The 22,457-nt window shown below is 42.3% G+C and overlaps 5 protein-coding genes across 7 annotated transcripts in view; 4 read left to right on the forward strand and 1 right to left on the reverse strand.

The window, feature by feature from the left end:
- The first annotated feature begins 59 nt into the window (after positions 1 to 59).
- LOC147058332 (uncharacterized) lies at positions 60 to 2,232 on the forward strand. Its single transcript, XM_085910824.1, has 2 exons — positions 60 to 472; positions 874 to 2,232. The coding sequence occupies exons 1-2, from the start codon at positions 352 to 354 to the stop codon at positions 1,752 to 1,754; spliced, it is 1,002 nt and encodes a 333-aa protein (XP_085766950.1). The 5' UTR covers positions 60 to 351; the 3' UTR covers positions 1,755 to 2,232.
- A 63-nt stretch (positions 2,233 to 2,295) lies between these two features.
- LOC147058333 (uncharacterized) lies at positions 2,296 to 4,560 on the forward strand. Its single transcript, XM_085910814.1, has 2 exons — positions 2,296 to 2,640; positions 3,029 to 4,560. The coding sequence occupies exons 1-2, from the start codon at positions 2,460 to 2,462 to the stop codon at positions 4,267 to 4,269; spliced, it is 1,422 nt and encodes a 473-aa protein (XP_085766940.1). The 5' UTR covers positions 2,296 to 2,459; the 3' UTR covers positions 4,270 to 4,560.
- A 71-nt stretch (positions 4,561 to 4,631) lies between these two features.
- LOC147058334 (uncharacterized) lies at positions 4,632 to 8,253 on the forward strand. 2 transcript variants are annotated; one of them, XM_085910818.1, is made up of 4 exons: positions 4,632 to 5,098; positions 5,426 to 5,653; positions 5,845 to 7,124; positions 8,196 to 8,253. In XM_085910818.1, the coding sequence occupies exons 1-3, from the start codon at positions 4,759 to 4,761 to the stop codon at positions 6,492 to 6,494; spliced, it is 1,218 nt and encodes a 405-aa protein (XP_085766944.1). In that variant the 5' UTR covers positions 4,632 to 4,758; the 3' UTR covers positions 6,495 to 7,124; positions 8,196 to 8,253. The 2 variants fall into 2 exon arrangements, with proteins under 2 accessions (XP_085766944.1, XP_085766946.1); XM_085910820.1 differs by having other exon boundaries at positions 5,848 to 7,124.
- A 1,783-nt stretch (positions 8,254 to 10,036) lies between these two features.
- On the reverse strand, positions 10,037 to 12,670 carry xbp1 (X-box binding protein 1). Its single transcript, XM_085910828.1, has 5 exons — positions 12,308 to 12,670; positions 11,740 to 11,836; positions 11,440 to 11,596; positions 11,226 to 11,335; positions 10,037 to 11,118 (listed from the first exon to the last, which is right to left on the reverse strand). Exons 1-5 carry the CDS (start codon positions 12,535 to 12,537, stop codon positions 10,561 to 10,563), a joined length of 1,152 nt encoding a protein of 383 aa, XP_085766954.1. The 5' UTR covers positions 12,538 to 12,670; the 3' UTR covers positions 10,037 to 10,560.
- Positions 12,671 to 17,707: 5,037 nt separating this feature from the next.
- Positions 17,708 to 22,457, forward strand: part of znrf3 (zinc and ring finger 3) — a 33,909-nt gene continuing 29,159 nt past the window's right edge. For both annotated transcript variants that reach the window (XM_085910802.1, XM_085910801.1), the window contains exon 1: positions 17,708 to 18,227. In XM_085910802.1, the coding sequence (XP_085766928.1) occupies positions 17,898 to 18,227 (330 nt within the window). In that variant the 5' untranslated portion in view covers positions 17,708 to 17,897. The remainder of the gene's footprint in view (positions 18,228 to 22,457) is intronic.

Genomic DNA, 22,457 nt, shown 5'->3' on the forward strand with positions numbered 1-22,457 from the left:
GTTTGGCGCGTTAGGTTTCTCGTGTTTTGTCCACAAAGACGTGCCGTAGATTTCCATAATGGCAGTCTGTTGTGCGCCTGCGCAATATGACTAATAGCACCCCCCGCCATTACACAGCGGCAAACGTTAAGAAACCTTTTCTTAATTTATCACACTAAATCTCCAAATCATATTTAAGCTAAATGCAATAGAGTGTTAGAATAACAATTAAAACGCCGTTGAACAACAACAGGCGTGGCGAAACGCTGTGACGCCATTAGTCGGGCGGCAATCGTCATTTGAAAAAAGGCTCCTGAACAACGGCGCTTTGGTATCATTTAGCAAACCGTTTTGCACGCAAAACCTCAAAGAATGTGGAAAAAGTTGGACGAAGCGGATAAGGAACAACTTTGTCAAGTAAGAAAGGAGAACGAAGAGAAACAAAGACATCCGGAATCTGTTTCCAAGACTCGAATTGTGCTACACATCGATGGTAATGTTTCATTCCTTGCGTTCTACAATCGCAATACATCGTTTGGGCGTCATATTGTAATTTTCTATTACACCGGTAGATTAAAAATAAAGAGAAAAACTTTCACTTTCTTCGCCATGTTGATTTGTTCCATAACAGGGAAATTGCTGTAAGCCACACTCCAGGTGAAAAGTGAAAAACCTTGTCTCTTGGAGAAGCAGCATGTGGTTCATTGCCCCAAGTTATTTATTTACATTATGCGTCACTAGGTTATAATATATCGCTATCCTTCCATGTTGTATATTTCATACAGTATTGTTTTTTTGTATGGGGTCATTTTATGTTTCCTGTTATTGCACTTATCATCAGAATGTTTTCTAATTCATCATTTGTTGGTTTCTTTTAAAACTTGTGTCCTACAGATGCCCAACATCGAATTAATTGTCGAGTCAAAGAAGAAGTTGAAGATCCGCAGCGCCCTCACGTTAATGACGAGAACGATGCACAGCCCATCAATGTCAAAGAGGAAGAGGATGAGTTCCCACTGACCGTCGTGGTCGTTAAGGCTGAAGATGTCGAAAACGCCCTACCTGACAATTGCCGAAGTCCCCCGCTGTCCCGTAGCGACGACATCGCAGATACCGACAACACAGATGACGACAAACTCTCCGAAAACGGGACGGGCAAAGGACGCTTCAACTGCTCGGTGTGCGGCAAGAGCTACGCGTACAGGTGTAGTTTGACGCGTCACACGCGGACGCACACGGGTGAAAAACACTTTGCTTGTTCCGTTTGCGGCGTCAAATTTGTCCGAAAGGTGGCGCTGATTGCGCACGTCGCCACACACACCGGGAAGAAATCGTTTGCGTGCTCTGTGTGTGGTAAAAGTTACTCTTACCAGAGCAGTCTGAACGCTCACATGCAGACACACAACGCAGAGAAACCCTTCAGTTGTTCGCTGTGCAGCGAAGGCTTTATTCAGAAAGTAGCTTTGATTGCCCATATGACCACGCACACCGGAGAGAAGTCATTCTCTTGTTCGGTGTGCGGGAAAAGCTTTTCTTATAAGAGCAACTTAAATATACACATGCGTACGCACAAAGAGGAAAAGTCCTTCAGTTGTTCGGTTTGCGACAAGAGATTCTACCTGAAGTCCATTATGGTATTGCACATGAGAACGCACAGTGGAGAAAAACCTTTTAGCTGCTCCGTTTGTGGTCAGAGGTTCACGCGGAAGGTGAACATGATGAAACACATGAGATCACACACGGGTCTAAATGACACTCAGAATGTTTTAAATTAAAATGGAAAGTTGTGTTTCAAATCAACTTTGTATGTGTTTTTTTCAATCGCCGTTAAAGTTCTCATCAGTTTAAATATGCTCAGTAGTTTATTGTTCATTTCCTATGATGCTGTTGCTTTTTATTTTGGTGTTTTGTTTTACAACTCTTATTCAAGATTTTTTTTATTATTATTAGTTCATTGATTGTCATGTGGTGTGTATTGCTCCACGTATAAATAAGTGGAAGTAAAAAAAATTAAATTGCACGTTGTATCTATTTGGTGAGGTATTTGAATTATTGGCAAATAATATTTTGTTTCTTGGCTCTGTCCTCATTTATGATACCTGAGAAAGATGGTGGAAGCCAACCAATGAAATAGAATTTTGGGGTGTAGGGATTCAGTGAAAAATCTGCAAAATGATTTGGTTTTATCTTTATTCTTTATACGTACCGCCATAAGTGACACTTTGTGTTTATTTTATTTGCAATAAACACGGCAACAGCGCTCTCCGTCTGCTCTCTTGAGTTAAGTACAGCAAGTTCGCCACGGGATGGCGCACGTCTCACGCAGCTCATGATCAACTGCTTTAAAACCACCATCAAAGAAGAACCTATCGGAAGTGTGCCTAGTATCGAAACGGAAAAGCAAATCGCAAGTGTTCTTCATCTCAAAACGGAACGACAATAAACGAAGCAAAGTCAAAGGAACTAAGAAAATCATCAAAATGTTAAAAGATTTGGTTAGGGAGCGACTAATTGCGGCCGCTGACGAAATATTCATGCTATTCGAAAAAACAATCGCATCGTACGATGAAGAACTTTGCCGAAAGAGAGAAGAGATCGAGCGACAACGACGAGAACTGGAGGCTGTTCGCAAGGCACACGTGGTGGTGCGACCCGACGAAGGTACGTGTGGATTTTAACGCAAAAATTTGTCTTTGGTTAATCATAATGTCCTTAAAACATTTTTTATATCGACATAAACTCTCGTCTACGAGCAAAACTACCTGTTGGCCTTCATTGTCACATTGAGATGCCATTATTCCGTTCCAGCTCCTTTAAAACAATACTTTGTGTAGCAATTTTTTTTAAATGTCAAAAATGATATCATACAGCAGTGTAATAAATATATACATACACTTCTGCTATGCAAAACAATGCATGCTTCAATTAATAAGAAAAAAAACGGTCAAGGAAACAAATGAAATGAAATGAAAGATGAGTTTCACATTCACAAAATATCACAAGAAGCCTAAACAACTGTAACACGATGGTGTTATTTGCATTTTTGCAGCTATTCAGCAGCCGATTGCTGGTCTAGAGGAACTTGAGGGAGGAAGCTCCAGTTTGGACCGGGCAGGTCCACAATCCCCCCATCTTATACAAGAGCAAGAGGAGGCTCCACAGTTCCTCCATGTTGAAAAGAAGGAAGCGAAGGAGGAGGAGGCCCTGACCGTCATCGTTGTGAAGAACGAAGACGAAGATAAACCACCCGAGACGATGCCGCGTCATGATGGTGTTTCATCACCGGACAAACTCTTAGACGACAAGAAACGACCCTCAAAGAGCAAGGCAGACTGTGAAAATGACAGCAAACATAAAGAAAGACCTTTCACGTGCTGGGTTTGCGGGAAAAGTTATTCCTACAGGAGTAACTTGAACGATCACATGTGCACGCACAAAGAGAAAACTTTCAGTTGCTCCGTTTGTGGAAAAAGATTCACTCTAAAGGTGAATATGATGAAGCACATGAAAACGCACACCGGAGAAAGACCCTTCTCCTGCTCAATTTGCGGTAAAACCTTCACGCACAAGGCTACCATAGTGACACACATGAGGATACACACTGGGGAAAAACCTTTCAGTTGCTCCGTTTGCGAGAGAAGCTTCTCCCACAAGAGCAATTTGAACGTGCACATGCGGTCGCACACGGGAGGAAAACCTCTCACGTGCTCCGTTTGCGGGAAATGTTATTCCCGCAGGAGTAACTTGATCAATCACATGTGCACGCACAAAGAGAAAACTTTTAGTTGCTCTGTTTGTGGAAAGAGATTCGCTCAAAAGGTGAATATGGTGACGCACGTGAGAACGCACACCGGCGAAAGACCCTTCACGTGCTCCATTTGCGGTAAATCCTTCACGCAAAAGCCCACCATGGTGAGACACATGAGGATACACACCGGGGAAAAACCTTTCAGTTGCTCCGTTTGCGAGAGAAGCTTCTCCCACAAGAGCAATTTGAACGTGCACATGCAGTTGCACACGGGAGAAAAACCTTTCAGTTGCTCCGTTTGCGAGAGAAGCTTCTCCCAAAAGAGCAATTTGAACGTGCACATGAAGTCGCACACGGGAGAAAAACCTTTCAGTTGCTCCATTTGCGGCGAAGGTTTTCTCCTCAAGGTGGCTTTGACTGCGCATACAGCAACGCACACCGGGGAGAAATTGTTCTCATGTTCACTTTGCGGTACGAGCTTTGCGAAGAAGACTCATTTGAACGCGCACGTTCGGAAACACAAACAAGTATCCCACAAGTAGGTTTTTTTTTTCTGTGCATGTAAAAAAAAAAGTATAAAATCTGTGCAAAACAATCAAGCAGACAGCACAAGCAGTTTAAATGCCTGAGGAATCATCTCTTCATAAATCGCATTTTGCTGTTGTGATGAAGCCTCGTCAAATCAAGGTGGGGTTAAATAATCTGACGAATTGATTTGATGGTTAAGAGACAATATTGACTTTCCCCACACAGTATACCCCTTGACCTTTTGGTTGTTCCGCAACTTGAATGCTGTGTTGTTCTACGCATTGTGTGTCTCTTGCTTTGAAAATAAACACGATCACCGCTCAACCTTTGACCTCTTTTCGCTCTTGAGGCAAGATTGCGGCCACGGGACGCGCCTTTTGGGTTGAGGGGGAGCAGAAGTACGAGACGGGCATTGTTCTGTTGGAACATTTGGGTGCTCTTAAAATATGCACGTCAAATGTTAAAGGTATCAACACACACGTCTTAACAAAATAATACCTTTTATGCTTCCATCCTGCTGCAATCTGGCTGTAGCGGCGTCCACCACAGAAGAAGAAAAAATCCATCACCGAAGAAGAACAGGGGACAACGTGCGTTTACTTTCGACGAAGCAGAAAAAAATACAAGCAAATTCGAGGAGCAAAAAAAAAAAAAAATCATTAAGAATGTTACAAGCTTTGGTAAGGCAGCGACTAATTGCGGCTGCCGACGAAATATTCGAACTGTTTGAAAAAACGATTGCCACATACGAGGCGCAACTTTGTCGAGCGCGAGAGGAGACCGAGCAACAACGACGACAACTCGAATCTATTTCCAAGACACAACCGCTGTCGCACATCCAAGGTGCGTTCAAATAGTTGCAGATATCTATTGACTCACTTTAGCTCCTTTAACGATATGAAATATATGGATAGAAAAGGGGAATTTAAATCATTCTGTACATGACCAAACGATGGATCATACTAGTCATTAAAACAAAGTCATTAAAAAGAAACAAATGGACCAGTTCTGGGTCCACCGCGAGTTCCGGGAAAGGCTCCGGTGCATCCTCGACCCTCATGAAGATAAAGCGGTTCATAAAATGAACAGATAGGCGCTCGATTGCTTTTATTCGGACCAAACAGACAATCACGTAATCCCAGCTATGTTTCTGTTCCTTGTGCCCTGCAGACGTCCAGTTACTGATCAGTCACCAAGGACAAGAACTTTCCCCTCAGCTACAGGGAGACACCAACAGTTTGGAGCATCAGCAGCCCCTCCAGGTTAAAGAACAGGAGGCAGATGTCCCCATGAAAAGCGAAGAGATGATGACAGAGACCAAAGAAGACCACCTGTTCGCTCCGTTGTCCGACAGTGACGACATTGGTGATCATTTAAGGAGCGGTACCGACTCTGAAGGTGAGATGATGAGGCGTCAAAGTGACAAACAAGTACTTCAGAAAACAAAATGATTTAGGTCACTAACCAGATGATTAGTTTTAGTGCCTCACTGTAGACTGTAAAAACATACATTTGTAAAGGAAAGGTTTGAGCTGACTTCCTCTTTAAGGGTTGGGACAATGTGACTTTTTGTTTCTTGTGCCTGACAGAAGAACATGCGGGAAGCTCCCGATTGGAGCATCCCCAGGTTTCCCACGTTAAAGAGGAAAAGGAGGATTCCAGCATCAGCAACTTGCTGCTAAGATCCCCCCTGGTGAAGTGCGAAGATGATGACAATTCGCCTGACTGGTTACCGCTCGATCGTGGCACCCGCGCCAGGAAGAAACTGTTAAGCTGCTCGGTTTGCGGTCACAGATTCTTTCGAAAGATTCACCTGGCAGCGCACATGAGGAAACACGGCGGAGACAACGCTGTGAGCTGCTGCGTCTGCGGCCAAAGGTTTCGTTCAAATGGTGCTTTGACGCACACCGTTGATGGACTTTTGGTCTGCCCGATTTGTGCGAAAAAAAATTCCTGCAAGAAAAATTTAAGCGATGACATTCACTCGCACAGACAAGATTCCTTTTGCGATAAGCCATTCACTCAGAAGGTGACGCCGGAATGGCACATGAAAGCGCACGCGTTGGAAAAAACTTTTACCTGTTCCATTTGCGACAAAACCTTCCCTCAAGAGGGCGCTATGGTGACACACATGAGGATACACACGACAGGAAAAGACTTTCCATGCCCGCTTTGCGGCAGGAGATTCTGTGTCCAGGCTAACATGGTGTCGCATATGAAAACGCACAAGGCCTTGTAATGGTCCCGTTTAAGGTCGTGAACAAAATGATGCAATGGTGAATAAATGTCGTCCTGCTCATTTAGGCTATGACATTTGAGTTTTAACCCTGTAGGATTGTTTAAATCATAGGGGAAAAAAAGTAAACAAATGAGTGACATGATGGCGTCCGTATGACGTTGCAGCTTCTCGAGCGCTAGTGAACCACCACCGAAGAAGAAAAAGAACTATGTTCACTTATTTTTAATTTAAAAGGGCAGAACGATATCAAGTGTAGAAAGAATAAAAATGTTGAAAGATTTGGCAATTAATTGCGCTCGCTGACGGCAACTTTAAAGTTGTTTTAGAACGTATACGTAGTCTACTCAAGGTTTTCCTGCAGGGGGCGCTATAGTACAGACAACCTGCATTCATCGCTAGCCAATTGCCAGAGCAGCTGTGGCTAGCTAGTTTACAATTACCTCATGTTTGTGTGCATGAGTAAAATAAATGTATCCATCCACTTTTAAGCTTTTCCGAGTGTCCAGTAAAGCGCTATATACATGTGCTGTATTTTATTATGACTACAATTCACTTTTCTCTGCACTTGTTGGGTCATAAAGTGTTGGGGAAAGAGTTGACTCACTGCCTTCACGCATCATCAATAGAAAGGTGAGTAGTTTTACTTTGTTTTGACTTTTTTTTTTTTTTTATACACAAATTGTTGTTGACCTAAAACAGAATGACCTTTTAATGAAAATGTGAGTGTATATGTTGGTTACATTTGGAAAAATTACAACTAGTACGCTCAAAAAATAGGAAGTATTAAAAAATGCACAGATAGCAGAAAAATACATTAAAAAGTAATTGTGGGGGAAATGACAAATACGTCGAGACTTATTCAAAAATATTCAAAAGCAGTGTAAATATTAGACAAATTAAGTCAAGTTTATTTACAAAGGTACACTTGCACGTTCTGAACCAAGCCAATGCAATAGAATCAAATGGGGACTTAAAACACAAATGTAAATGTACAAATAATAGTAAAAAAAACTGATGAAATGATCAGAATTTTAGAATATATTTAATACGTTTTAGAAAACAAATACAAAGCATAAAGTCAGAAACATTTGAAAAAAAAAAAGCCTGCTCATTAATGCATGAAATACTGTTCAAAAAAAGATTTACAAAGAATTAGACAAAACTGAATCAATATCATGAAAGATTAAAGTTTAAACTTTTTTTAGGATCAAAAAACCCATCAGAAAATAATGTAAGAAACCTCAGAAAATTCACACAATATCAAAAGAAAAATAGAGAAACTGCAGAAAAGAAACGTAATGATGGAAGAAAAAAAATTCTAACAAAACTCTTTTAAACTATTGTAAAACACAGTCATAAAGAACATGTACGTATTTCTTTTGGTGAAGTACGGCAACCCTACATGGCTTCATGATGCCTTATGAAGAAGCCACGTGGGGTTTTCGTGGGGTTTTCGTGGTCTCTTTTAACTCTGTTCCTTCTGCGGCTTATGAGAAAAACTCCAATATTGACTTTCGATCTTATCCAACATGTTGCAATGCTTTTGGACGAACACAGGGCGAGCAATGTTTGTGCAGAGGTCCAACTCCTCTGGCCCAATGTAAACACTCAAAGAAACGTGCTGCACTTGCATCGTAGTATATTCCGCCACTCAAGCGTAACCAAATTAGATTTGTGCGTTCATTCGTTTTGCATTTGCAGGCTTATCGCTGTCGTCGTGACACATGTCAGCTCGCCCCGGGTTCACCGCGACTTGTCACACGAGCTCCAGGAAAAAGCTGCCACGCTGACAAAAATAGCCGCGAGGTAAATGACGATTGGACCAAAGCGGCCGACGGAGATTTGCTCTTCCGAGTCCGTTGACTCTTTCTTCAAATTCAATCGTTGGGTCCTACTTGTGTACACTGCAATTAATTGACTTAAAGAGGACCTTGCAAAAAAAAAAAGCCAAGTCACAAATCATCTCAATTCCTTTCCAAGTATTTCAGTTTGAGCTTAAACACATTTATGTGCGGCTTATTAAAGCAACAATGCTCCTTGTTTTATGATGATGGCACAAACACATTTCTAATACCACTTTTATTCAGATGCTGCACTGTTTGTTTACAGAGGCGGCACAGTCCCTAACAAACTAAGAATAAGAAACAAATCTGTTATTCTTCTTCGCCAAAGTATTGTCACCGTGACACAAGACGCAACCCATCTGAGCAGGACACTTCATTAGGTACACATATCTAATGGTGCCCAAAGAGACGATTACCGCTTCTTCCAAGAATAATCATGTGGAATGTTATGTTTCTAAATAAAAGCCTCGATGAAGGCAAAGCAAGACACGCTGAGGGCTTCTGGGGTGATGCTGAATGGAAGTGCGTCACATATTACACAAGAGCCCAGTTACTATGGTTTCATTTCCTGTACATGTGGCAGCCTGTCCGCTTCAACTATCTCACGAATCATCAGAAAGAGGTCATTATTTGTTGCCTTCAAGCTCCGCCAGAGTCGAGTCGAGCAAGATAGATAGATAGATAGATAGATAGATAGATAGATAGATAGATAGATAGATAGATAGATAGATAGATAGATAGATAGATAAAGAAATAAAACCTGAATGTAGTTTATAAATAGTCTGGATATTTGGCATTTTTGTTAACAGTTAAGGTCAGGTCAAGTTTCATATCCATTTTTAGAAGGTTTAGGATAAAACTGAACATGTTCAATAATATTGGAATCAAAACAGACTGAGCTTAAAACGTGTGTGTGTGTCAGAAAGAGGGAGGTGGCAAAGGTTTTCTCAATCGTTGAACTGGAGTGACTCGAACTAATTGAATGAAGGTCATCTTGTCCCCTTTAAAATGAGCAACGGCAAAGGGAGACAAGCAAGTTGATCAATGACATGAGAAAATGATGCAACAGACCTAACTGGCAGCTCGCGAGAGCCTTTTGCTTCCGGCACCTAACGTTCACTCCGGAGGGGAAAGAAAGCTTAATTGGGCGGCCCACCCGACCAGAGAGTAAGTTAAAAGCTACAAGATAGTTGACAGCAAGAATGCTGAAACTAAGCCTTGTTTCTTCTCATTTGACTGACATGCATATCATGTTTTGTTATTTTAGCCGTGTTACGTAACACGAGCCGGCCTCCTTCCCAGAAGTGACTTACGCAAGGCAAGAGGAAGCGTGCCAACATAAACATTGCATTTTGCAAACTTGCCGCTACATTTGTTCCATTCAACTTTGGATTGAATGAATCATTATTTGGGTCATTTATTGAATGTGACCTTTTAATTATGTCTATTTGTTATTTGCCAGACATTAAGTCACTTTTTCCCTATACAGGAAAAAGTCCAAATGGATGCCAGCATATCACCTCACACAAGCAGGACCAGATTACACCAAAAATACAGTAAGAAATTATTTTAAATTATTAGAAAAGTGTAAAAAAAAAAAAAAAAAAAGTGATATTCATCACTAATAACGTACTTCATTAAAACCTTTTTAAAAATCTGAATGTTCATGATGCAGTGATGAAACCCAAGACGAAAAAATGCAACACAGAGGTTATTTTTTAATGAAGACTTAACAAGGAGAGTTGGCAACATTTTGAAGCTTTTTTTTGTATACAGCGACCCCAAAGCAGAATACACAAATAAATAGTATTTCATATTTGAATGACCCCCCCTTCCCCCAATCCATTCCCATTTACAATACTGGATAGCAATCTAAAAGCGAACTCCATCTCCCATGAGCCATTGCGGCATGGCGAGCGCTACAGACCTGCTGTAAAGTGAAAGGGAGCTAATCGTGTGCTTGGCCAGAAACACCAATAGCACTAATATATCGCTGGTGTCGGGCGGAATGTTTGCAACCTCCAAAATGATCACTTTTCCAGAGACCCCCCCCCCCCCCCCCCAAAACGACGTGCGTTGTTTCAGCTGTTAACCCTTTCAGACATTCAACCCACGTGGTGTGGACCGACCATAAAATAAACCCAATTGTAACAGGAGGTTTAAGCTCGGCACCAGCGATACACGTTCGATCCGTTCGTTATGGCCGATTGTGAGCGCGGCGTTCACACGCTAATGAGCTGGGGGAAGAGTTCAGTGGCAAACATGTCGTCCCAGGGGCTGCCGGAGCACAGCGGGGACGACGACATGTCGCTCAAAGGGGAGAGGGAGCACTCGTATCCAGAGTCGCTGTAGGCGTCCGCCAGGCAGGCTTCCTTATCCAGGCCGCCGAGGGCGGGTGAGGAGGAGGCTGCGGCTGCAGCATCAGCATCGCAGAGGAAGTCGTCCATTTGCGTAGGGATGACCGCTTCCTCCGGCTCGTCTTTGATGCAGACGTCGTCCTCCGACACCACCACCTCGGCGACGGAAAAGGAAGCCGTCAGGTTGTTGTCGTCGCTTTCCTTGACGTCTTCCGTGGCCACCTCTGCTGGCTTGGTGTAAATGTGATCCAAGTGGATCAGTCCATTAAGGGTCTCCAGCTTGATTGATGGGGTCCCCAGAGGCGCAGGTGCGGCGGCGGGTAGTGGATCGCCTCCGCTGACCAGGAGCAATGACGGCTGCTCGCAGGACTGAATGAAATGCTCCGGGTCAAAGATGTCCAGAATGCCCAGGAACAGATCAGACTGGCGAGAAGAGAATTTAGATTTTAGATTGCATTGGAAGAGTTCAAGTGAGAGCTTTCTATTGAACCTGCCAAAATTGGAACCTTTGGCTGTGATTTGACACTTACCTCATTGTCTGCAGCATCAGGACCATCTGTATCCATTGGGACGTTTTCAGGTTTAGGAACTGCTGGGTCTGCACCTGCTGCAGAGGCACACGTAGCCTGAGTGCTGCGGACTCAGAAAACCCGATTCCCAAACTTTCGTCATTCCCATCGGACACCAACACCTGAACCATAAAAAAAAGGGGGGGGGGACGAAGGAGAGATTGATTTGTGTTACGTTCCGAATCGTCAACTTTGCTTGCGCTCAAGAGTCGCACCTTCTCCTTTGAGTCAAAGGCGTCCAAATGAAGTCTCTGCTTCAGCTCATCGTTTTCAGTAAGCAGGCCGTTGTTTTTCCCCCGGAGGAGCCGGTTTTCAATGTGAAGCTTTTTGTTCTACAAAAGAAATGCAGATGAGAATACAAGTTTGTCCTGCTCACTCTGGATCGAGGTGACACACCAAAGTAAGCCAAGGGGGTCATTAAACTGACAAGAGTGCTTCCAGCTGCATAATTGCAACCAACGCCAAAAGAAAATACCTCAAGCTCCAACTCCAGGACCTGCTGCTCCAGTTCGCCCATTTTGGCTTTTTTCCTGTCCCTGGCCGTCTGAGCCGCAACTCTGTTTTTCAGTTTCCTGTGAGGAGGAGGAGGGTCAAGAAAATAAGTGAGAGCATTCTTTCCGCCGTGCTGCGGAATCACTGCAAGTCAGCCATGTTCCTGCCACGCAGGCACGTCAAAGTCCCGCAAGGCGGATTCACTGTGGCCAGATAAGCAAGTTTTAAAGTCCAATTGACACAACCAGAGGCAAACGGGTTCGATCACCAAGCTAAATAAATTATTGATTCACTGTAGGAAAACAAATGAAGCAAAGAGCCAGACAAATACAACTCCATAAGTATTGAAAGCCAATCTGTATAACTGGGCTTTGATGAATGATTACAAATATTCGGCGTAAAACAAATTACGCAAGAAACAAGAGGGTATTACTTTATTAGGCTTGGGCTAAAAATCGCCGCCATTTTGTGTATTTTATCAACATTATAGGACTGCGACTGACCCACATGTCTATTCCACACAAACAAAAGTAGATGTTTTCAAAGCAAACCTTCTCAGGGCCTTCTCCTCGGGACTTAAGTGTGTGAGCCGCTGTCTTTTGCGCACCGGCGGCACCGCCGAGCTGCTTGACTCGGAGTCCGACGACGCCTGGCTCGAGGAGGACGGCAGGACGACCGAGATGGGTCGGCCGAAACTCGCCGTCGACGTGCCGCCCCTCTGCTTCCCGGAGATGAGAAGCAGTTTGTGGGCGCCTCCGCTCGTTGATGTTACCACCACCATGTCGGCACGATATCCTCCTCTGTCTCCAAATAATTGATGGCCCAAATTTCTTTTACGGCCACGGTGGTACTCTTCTTCTAACAGACTGAGTAGCAGTGTCGGCGATTTTTCCTCGATCGTGGTGATACCTGATAGGCTGGAAAGACGTGGACGTCACTGAATTTACGGGCTGTGATTGGACAAGACGCTTACCTCATTTGCATTCTAAGTTTTAGCCTTTTACAAAAGGCATAAACTAATCTTGTCCCCAATCATTAAAATAACCCCAAATCTCCGTTGATCTTGTTTATCTACGCGTTTTTGTGTGTGCCGGAAACAGTGCTTTAATCTGGTGTAGCGGATTTAGACCAATACGATGCAAACTATTTGGGGGGTTTAATAGTGTTGCATCATCTGGGTATTTCTTTCCTGGACAGGTGGGATACCAAGCAGGCTGTGAAAAATGTAGATTAAAAGCAAACATACATATTCTAACAAAGAATTTAAAATAAACAGACACATTCATCATTAAGCACAATAAACACATTAACAAAATAAAAAGTGTTGCATCATCTGGGTATTTCTTTCCTGGACAGGTGGATGGATACCAAGCACGCTGTGAAAAATGTAGATTAAAAGGAAACATACATATTATAACAAAGAGTTTCAAATAAACAGATACATTCATCATTAAGTACAATAAACACATTCACAAAATAAAAATGCTCTGTGTAAAGCCATGAAGTTTGTTTGAGGCTCAGTAAGATGCCTGCCTTTTGAAAACAAAGACTTAAAACAAGCTGGCAAGTTTGCAGAGCTTTGGATTCAGTCCATTTGTACGAGGATGAACATTCAACAGGGAAGTAAGTACTTTGTAACAGTGTTTGCTCCGCTCGAGTGCAGTGGAATGAAGTAAAGTCCCTTAGTCATAGCGTGAAACACAGCTGCTGCTGTATCAAACGTTTCAAGGCTGATGAGGAACCATTTTATGACACTGAAGTGAGTCTTTGCACAAGCAATCAATGTACCAGATAACAAATTCATTCAAATACATAGATCATTCAAATAAAAACAGTACCAAATGGATCCTAAAAATGTTCTAAGAAAATAGGAAACATTCAAGACAAAAGAAACAAATTACAAACATTAATACCAAAAGCAATTACGAACATTAAGAAAAAAGTAAAGTATAATTAAACAGCACATCCAAGTTAAACTTACAGTAATATTTAAAAACATGCAAAAATCACAAAAGCTAGCATTGGAAAAAAAAGGGCCCAACTTAATCAACTATAGCATAAACTAGTAACACACACATACAAATAAAATAGCAAAAAAAGTGCCCAACTTAATCAACTATAGCATGAACTAGTAACACACACATACAAATAAAATAGCAAAAATAGTAAATAAATACATAGGTACTAGCTACAATGAATAATACCAAAACCTGGTAAATACAAAGTGGAATTTGTACTAGATGAAAAAAAAAGGATAACAGTCAACAATACTGTAACAATTCTGTACAAATAATCCAGTCAACAATAAACACAATAATACCAATTACAAAGGGAGAAAATTTGTAACAATTTCATGTGTTTTTTTCCATCTTTTCACAGTACAAATAACAACAAAATGTCAATGTTTTTTTTTCTTTGTTTTTTTATTTTAGCTTTGAGTACAGTTGGACTAACAGTTTGCAGTGAGAACGCACTTGCAAGGTCATAAAGGCACAAAGTCCACAAAACTTTCAAAGCTTTGAGGATTGCCGGTCGAGCTAATGGCAGCGAAACATTGCCGTTTGATGTACTATGAAGTACTTTTAAATGCCGAACTCCAAGTACAGACGTGTTTTCGTCTCTTATGACGTCTGTGATGTCTTAGTCTCTGTTCCGTGACACACTAAAACAACTCATTTGTTGCGTTCATGCCTCAGGGGAACTTAAAATGTTTTGTTTTAACTAGTCGCACTGCCAAGTTTACATTTAAACTATTACAAAATAACCCATAGGACATATTTGACACATGAAATGCTAAATAGTGACTCTTAAATGGTTTATGTTATTTCACTTTGGAAAAAGTAGGCCTTTCATGTGTAGTAGATGTCTCTGAGAGATAAAATGACAACGGTCTGGCACATTTTTACTGATTTAGCTGAGCGCAGTATTAGTTGTTTCACTTAGGAAAAAAGTTTTGTATTTCTTATGGATGTCTCTAATTGATAAAACGCTAACTAATGAGCACATAAATATGGATATTTAATCAATTAGCATTTATTTCATGTTTCTAGGCCCCAAAACATTCAATGATTCACAGACCAGTAGCAGGATTCTCAAATCTATTCTACAGTTGACTGGTAGGAAGTTGAAAATCATTTTTACGTTGACAACAAACCTGTTGATTTGAATAAATAGGCATAAAACACACAGCCACCCTCTCAATAAACAAAAGTCAGGTCAAGCATGTTTAAACCACAGCAGTTTGTGTAGCAGTGGCAACGCCCTGGGACTTCAGCCAGCTGGAGAAATTTGGGGGTTGGGGCATATTTTGTTTACCCTACTTCTCCCAACATTTCACACTCCACCCCCGACCCACAATGTACGAGGATGTTGTTCGCCGGGCCTTCCCACGGCCGTTGTGTGTGTATGCATGCGCAAATGCACATATCATATTTTAAACAACCATGCATTCATTTTTGCTCAACACAAATTTTCCTACAGGGCAGACAAGAGGGGGCCCGGCTGTAAGAGGACAGTATCTTTGGGTAACGGTCTCTGAAATCTTGTTTCTTTTAATGCACAGAGTAGGATAGGACATTTAGAAAACAATAAAAGGGCTTGTCATGGACTTGCTTCCCTAGATCCAAAACAAGGGAGTGGGGAAAAAAAAAACAAGACAACACAAACATCATGAGCATCTATTACTCTGTATATAATAGTCATATATTGTTTACATAATTGATCAGGAGATTTCTATGTGGTGGAGATGGCAGGCAAGTTGTACTGTGTGTGATGCAGTCTCACGTTGCCCTCGAGTGGTTGAAGTTAGCAACTACAACAATTAATATGGCACGAACAAGTCAAGTCAAGTTTATTTGTATAGCCCTAAATCACAAGCAGTCTCAAAGGGCTTCACATAGACAATCAATTGACAATTATTCTCAAAGCATCCCCTAACCTTGGGCTCCCAAAAGGGCAAGGAAAAACTCAAAAAACCCTAAATGAGAAACCTTGAGAAGGGACCACAGATGGAAGGATCCCCCTTTCAGGATCACCAGGCTGCAATAACAAGTTGCTCCATTCTTTCTCTCTCCCTCTCTGAGACCACAGCAATTTGTGCCTCCTCCTCAAGACCACTTTCTCACCGCCACCTTCATGACCGGGGTCGCCATTGATGTTACTGCCGCTAATAATTAACAACAATAATCTTAATGTATGAAATATTGCATTCTTAAAAGACAATCCATGTAAGAAAGCCCTCTCTCACTTCACTCACTCTCATCATTTTTACGCATGCATGCTAGCAATGAACGTCCTGGACAGTCGCTCTGTTTTGTTAAAAGGTGGCTGCGTTGATTAAAATGCACGCATTTTAATAAATGTACAGAAAATTACCCTTGACCACTTTTCTTTAGGACTGTACGTTTTCAAAGTGCTCAATTGACTCATTGTTGCAACTGACGTTATATTTGAAGGCAGAATCATGGTGATGAAGATGACGATGATGAAGAAGGGGCCTCTCACAAGGATGCATGTCCATGACATAAAGCAATTAGGGCAGGATGGACGGGCGCATTATTGGGGCTCCCCGCCCGGGTTGATGATGTTAGATACTTTTCTCATGATGACATTGTGCTATGCTGCATGTTTACCATGATGTCACCACTCCGACTCCACTGGGAATGTTGACATCAATTATAGGTAGAAGAGATGCTCACTGAGTGTGCTAGTTAGCTTAGCCTATTTGAGCGTTAATACCGTAAGACAAAAGTCAGTCATAGTTGAGCTTGAAATTTTGTTGAACTCAAGCATAGCCTAGCGTTGATAGATGATGATCAAAACACAAGCGTTTGTCGTTGCAACAATTGTGTCCTATTCAGATGTGCAGAAGATGGCAGTGTTACCCAAAAAGTCAAGTCGATTGTGCTCAGTGATGGGATTATTCATAAAACGTTTTTTATTGAATTACGAAAAAGATGAATTCAATCAAATGTTTGGAATAGCGACAGCCAAAGCGAAGATTGCCATCTTAAACTCTGACATACAAGTCATCTGACTTGGTTGTTTTAAAGAGCCAATTTCTTTTAAGCCATTTTCAAGGGTGTTAATAACATATCAGATATGTTGAGGCTACTGATACAAGCCACAAATACTTCCATTATCGGTACTGCTTGTCCCCACGGGGATCGCGGGCCCAGCCGTCAACGGGCAGTGGACACGCTGAACTGGTTGCCAGCCAATCGCAGGCCACTAATACAAAGAATACCTGATAAAAAACACTACATCACGGATTTTTTTTTCAAATAAAAAAAAAACACTTAAAAGTCAAAATAAAACTTATAAATTAAGGAAACACGTCTCTAAGCTTTAGGACAATATAGTACTGCTCCAAATGTTCATTTACATTCCTTTAGAAGTCCGTTTTCGCGTGTTAGCACGATCGCGAATTAGCATCTTTCCGCTAACTCGTTAGCCTGCCCAGTACTTCTTGGTGAACGTACTTCGCGGATTTCACTTATCGCGGGTGGTTTTTGGAACCAATTATCCGCGATAAACGAGGGATTACTGTACTGGCACTTGAGCATGAAAGGGGGCGGGGCCAAAAGCCTTTTGGAAAGGAGCGAAGAAAAAGGTAAATAAATAAATAAATATATATATATATATATATATATATATATATATTATATATATATATATATATATATATATATATATATATATATATATATATATATATATATAATATAAATATAAATATAATATATATATAATATTTCTATATTTTTCATATAAAATATATATTATATTATATATATTTATTTATTTTTAAGATTTTTGAGATTGTATTTGAGATCAAAGGAGATACGCTTTGTGGAGGAGGGCGGGAGAAGGAGGGAGGGGTGAGAAAGAAAGGGGTGGTGAAAAGGGGGGCGAGGGGGAGGCGGCTTGAGCAGCAGCCAGCCAGTGTCATTGACAGACTCTCAGTGGTAAACTAAACACGCTCCCCCGGTGTGTTTCCGCACATTTTCGCTCCTTATCCCCCCCCACCCCCCCGCCCCTCGAAAAAAAAAAATAAGTCATTTCGGTGCAACACTCCACGCTCTCGCCCCGCGTCGCGTCGGACATGCCGTTCCGCTCGGCGCCGCAAAGACAGCCGGCGAGATGATAACGACGACTACCAGGACGACTACCAGGACGATGCTGCTGCTGATGCCGACGATGGTGGGGCCGTGGCGGGGCGGCTCGGAGCGGGACCACCCCTACCAGTACCAGCACCACCATCCCGGCTCCTCGGCGGCGGCGGCGCTGCTCTTCCTTGCCGCCGTGCTGGCCGCCGAGCCCCGCGTCGCCCTCGCCAAGGATACGGCCTATGTGGAGGTGGTCCTGTTCGAGTCAAGCGCCAACGGGGATTACACCACGTACACGACGGGCTTGCAGGGACGCTTTTCCAAGGCTGGAGCCACCATCAGCGCCGAGGGGGAGATCGTCCAAGTACGTGTCAAGTGTCTCGAAACACGCTGCTTTCTAACTTTTCCTTGGCGGAGGTTGACAGGCGTCCGTGCGTGCCTGCGTGCATGCCTGTGTGCGTGTGTAAAGATGGTACGACTTTGCTGCCCCAATGCGGTCACAAGATGGCTCCTATCTGGTGGAATTCATTGTCACTGGCAACTTTTTTGTTGTCTAACACAAAGTTGATCAAATTTCTGTTTGTGTTTGTTTGTGCGCGTTGGGTGCACGCATGTAGTGGTTTGCATGGTGCAAAGAAACTTTGTTGTTTCGGAGTTTTTTTTTCTTCTTTAAAGTAAAGGGTTGACTACTTCCGGCGTTACACACAGAAAACACGATGGTGCGTTCAGGTGCGCAGGTTTTCCTTTTGATTTGCGCTTCTTCTTGCTTTAACGTGACCAGACTACTACTGCATCGAAAGCGTCTTATAAATCTCGGATATTTACAACTTTTTTTTTTTTTTCTCTCCAAACGTTCGAATTGAAGAGGCCCGATTGTGGCGCTGCTAAGAGCCGTAATTCTTGTTTATTGTATTGTTTACGCTTGTAATGTAACGTATTGACGTCACATTTAATGCCCAGACCGCCAATTAATCTCATTTCCATAATATTTCATATGTATACAACTCTTAACATACCAGAGATACATCACATTTAATACCAAAGTAACATAATGTTCAGTCTTCCAATTAACTGTACAGTATGTACATAACATTCAATTGTTGTGCCACAGATTTGTCACTTGTGGACCATTATATTTAATGACATTAAATGATAGTATTTCCATCAGTATTCATGTTTATTTCCCTATAATGTAGCATATTGACATCACATGTGTACATTGGAATCATATTCAATGACTACAAACCTCCAAGATCTGATATTTATGTCAATATTACACCTAATTCAGCATATTTATCCTAAATTATAGGCTTAATGTAGCATATTTAGAATCATTGGGAAAAAAAAGCCAAACACTGTAACATGTCTGTACATAAAATTTACCGTATTTACATTGAATGCATCATATGCAATGGTGCGTTCAGATGTTTGACTTGTTTTGCCAACTTTCTGAATGCATTTATTTATTTTTTTTTTTGCCTGATGGAGTTGGTTGACATTGAATTGATAGTGCCTCGTACGACTCGTATGTTGTTTTTACAAATATTTGATCGGAAGCTCGATTGCGGAGCTGATAAGGCTTTCAAATGCTTGTAATGTTTGTCATAATGTGTGTGTGTGTGCACACATGGAGAACATACCTGCGCAGTTTTGTGATACGTTAAGAAAAACACACGGCAGGCAGGCAGGCACAAACGAAGCGTGCGTGTATGTGTGTCACGTTTTGAGTGTTTTGCATAGCTCAGCAGGTGCACTGCAGGTGCCCAAATGTAATGGCCATGTCATTTGCTCTGTTGTTGATGAAAATCAACACCTCCAACTCTGAAACCATGTTTCTCAGTCGTAAAAAGATGCCCTCTTCCGGTCGGCGATGAGATCCTGCCCCAATTGAAGTATCATGGGGTTATGTTCACCAACGAGCGAGGCCAGGAAGAAGCATCAAATCCAATATGTACACTTCTAATGCAGCATGTGTGTCCACCGAGTTCATCGCTGTAGGGTGAGTGACACACGGCGAAATGAAAAATGTCGCCTTCCCGCTCGTGTTTCCACGCCTTCGTGGCCCCTTTTGGCGCCACCTGATGACCACGCGCGAGCGCCGGACGTCGGCTTTGCGTCGGAAAACCGCATGCAGTCTATTTAGGTTTGCCCTAGCGTAGCCGGCGACCGCTCAGAGGCGGCCCGGCCCGTGTTTGCTCTCCTCGTATAATGACAGGTTGTTTTTTTTTTGTTTTTTTTGCATGCATCCATGTGATTGATGCATGTGACGACCTGAATAGTATAGCTCGCTGCACTGTTGTAAGCATGCGTCTTAAGATCAAATATTTGGGTTGTCCGTAGTGACATTTTATGCTCTGAACCGTTTTTTTTGTCTCTCTGGATTACTTTGAGTGATTTCTATTGTGCAAGGTGTAGCAATAAGCGAGAGGAACCATCACATTAGACTCTTACGTTGAATACGTTTGCAAATGCTATGGACTATTTCTTTGCATTATTTCTAGTTTTTTGTTTTCCATAGTGCTATCGTATTCATTATATGACACTTAGATTGGATATAACTGCACATGCCATGGACTAATTGTTTGACTGTGGCTTATTTACAGTTTTTTCTGTTGTGGTTAACTGGCGAGAGGAACTGGTGTCATGTGACCTGTACATTTTATGCGCTGATATTACTGTGCGCGCCATGGAGTGTTTTTTTTTTTTTTAACTAGCATTGTTCGAAAAGTGTTTCTTTATGAATAATAACTTGCATGGGGAACCGTAGCGCTATTTACATCTGCGCATATTCCACGAGAAATTGGATTAGTTATAGTAGTTACGGTTATTTCTATTGTACAGGGTGGCTGTTATTTTTCATAAGAACTTCACACTTACATTGCATCACTGTAGTACATGCCATGGATCAATTCATTGTTTTTGATAGTGTTGATTATTTGTAGTTGTGGCTGTTATTTCTATTGTGCAAGGTGGCGTCGGATCGGAAGTCAAATATTGGTTGGTAAATCGATGCAAAAAAAATCCTGAGGCTTCGCCTCGTATCTCGAAAAGTTCATAAGTATAAGCGTACGTAAATAGAGGTACCACTGTATTGTCTAGCAGTCAAATGTTCTGATTGTAATTCATGAGGCACAAAATGACCTCAATTTTGTACATTTTATGTTTTCTTTAAATTCATTTGCCGATTAATCGCATATCAGAATTTCATTCGGCCAAATGTCAGTCAGGATTGGCTTTCAAAAAAGATCCATTTGGTTTGCAGGTCAGGGCTTTTAGTTCTTCCTTCGGTCCTGTAAAGAGTAAGCAACAAGACTTAACCGCTATACCTTTCGGAGCTGGCAGGACTTGTGTGGTGCTACATTTAGACTATAATGACAGCTCTGGCGGTTTGAAAAGGCATCCAGCGCTCCTTCTCCCGCCCGCCGCATGCTGGAAAGCTGGGCTCTTATGGAGCCGTCACAGACGGGAGGTGCCACGGAGCGGGACAACTCCCAGTAGCGGCGGCGGTACGCGAGCGCAAGTCTGGAAGCTAGCTGCGCTCTCCGCTTCGCAGCTGGGTTCGACTTTCAAGTCCGGGCCAAAGTCAAGGCAACCATTCTTTATTCCTTTTGATGGCGCCGCAAATTTGTCAGCACATGACCTCAGCTGATGCTTTCCACTACTTCATTACTCCCTCTCACTGCTGACTTGACACGAAAACATTGGGGTGCCCAACGGAGAGGTTGGGGCCTGTCTATGTACTGGAAAGTGGCCCCAAGTAAACGCTGTCTGGAACTAGTTAGCTGTGTGAAAAAGGAACCGTGACGTCTGCATGAGGAGAATTGCTCGGCTCTATTTGATGATGAAATGGAATCGAAGGCAATTTTCATTTTCAATCTCCTGATATTTGTGTATTTTTGAGTATTTGTGATATTTGTTTTTCTATTCATCTACCATTTGGTGAGTCAGTTTTCAGGTGATATTTTGGGCTTTTCTATTTAATGTTTTTTTTTTTTTTTCCCCCCTATGAAGTAATTTTGTGCTTCATATGTTTGTGTAACATGAACCATCTTTGGCTCCACTCATTTGGAAGCCTCTAAACCTCTCGTCGTTTCATCGCCCACCTTTTCATCCCTGTAACATAGTGAGGGCTGCCAAAAACAAAGGGGCAAAAGAGTGGTGGGTCACGCCGCCACAATGACCGCCAGCCGCTCGGCGTGCTTTGTCGTGAGCCCAGAATGTGCTAACTAACAACGACGCCGGCCTCTATTGTTGTATTTTATTTTTTGGGTAGCCAAGGGTGAGCACTCCGTTATCGCTCGTCTGCTCACTCCTCAAGTTCAAGAACATGTGGTACAAAGTTCTTTTCTTTTGTGGACATCATTCCACCAGACTCTTATGTCTTCGAAGGGAAAAAAAAAAGATATCAATGACTACTGCCGCCTTGCACAATAGAAAGAAATAGAAGTCATGCAGAAGTCAAGAATGGTTCCCAGGTCCTGGTTTGTGTGTGTTTATTAAGGGCATCATATTCATGTACACGTGTGGAGATGCTTCCGGAACCGCAACACAATGAGGCCACACTGTTGATGGATGGGCTGTGTTCCGTCCGCAT

Source organism: Syngnathus leptorhynchus, chromosome 4 (assembly GCF_054491065.1).
Source record: "Syngnathus leptorhynchus isolate UIUO chromosome 4, UIUO_Slep, whole genome shotgun sequence".
In the NCBI taxonomy this organism is placed as follows: domain Eukaryota; kingdom Metazoa; phylum Chordata; class Actinopteri; order Syngnathiformes; family Syngnathidae; genus Syngnathus; species Syngnathus leptorhynchus.

What these genes read in the sequence shown, in the direction of transcription:
- LOC147058332 (XM_085910824.1), top strand. Translation starts at nt 352, where the DNA reads ATGTGGAAAAAGTTGGACGAAGCGGATAAGGAACAACTTTGTCAAGTA. An exon ending in AATTGTGCTACACATCGATG is followed by an intron (nt 473 to 873) that starts GTAATGTTTCAT and finishes TGTGTCCTACAG; the next exon opens with ATGCCCAACATCGAATTAAT.
- LOC147058333 (XM_085910814.1), top strand. Translation starts at nt 2,460, where the DNA reads ATGTTAAAAGATTTGGTTAGGGAGCGACTAATTGCGGCCGCTGACGAA. An exon ending in GGTGGTGCGACCCGACGAAG is followed by an intron (nt 2,641 to 3,028) that starts GTACGTGTGGAT and finishes GCATTTTTGCAG; the next exon opens with CTATTCAGCAGCCGATTGCT.
- LOC147058334 (XM_085910818.1), top strand. Translation starts at nt 4,759, where the DNA reads ATGCTTCCATCCTGCTGCAATCTGGCTGTAGCGGCGTCCACCACAGAA. An exon ending in ACCGCTGTCGCACATCCAAG is followed by an intron (nt 5,099 to 5,425) that starts GTGCGTTCAAAT and finishes TGTGCCCTGCAG; the next exon opens with ACGTCCAGTTACTGATCAGT. An exon ending in GAGCGGTACCGACTCTGAAG is followed by an intron (nt 5,654 to 5,844) that starts GTGAGATGATGA and finishes TGTGCCTGACAG; the next exon opens with AAGAACATGCGGGAAGCTCC.
- xbp1 (XM_085910828.1), bottom strand. Translation starts at nt 12,537, where the DNA reads ATGGTGGTGGTAACATCAACGAGCGGAGGCGCCCACAAACTGCTTCTC. An exon ending in CAAAGTTGACGATTCGGAAC is followed by an intron (nt 11,336 to 11,439) that starts GTAACACAAATC and finishes GGGTTTTCTGAG; the next exon opens with TCCGCAGCACTCAGGCTACG. An exon ending in CTGATGCTGCAGACAATGAG is followed by an intron (nt 11,119 to 11,225) that starts GTAAGTGTCAAA and finishes TCTTCTCGCCAG; the next exon opens with TCTGATCTGTTCCTGGGCAT.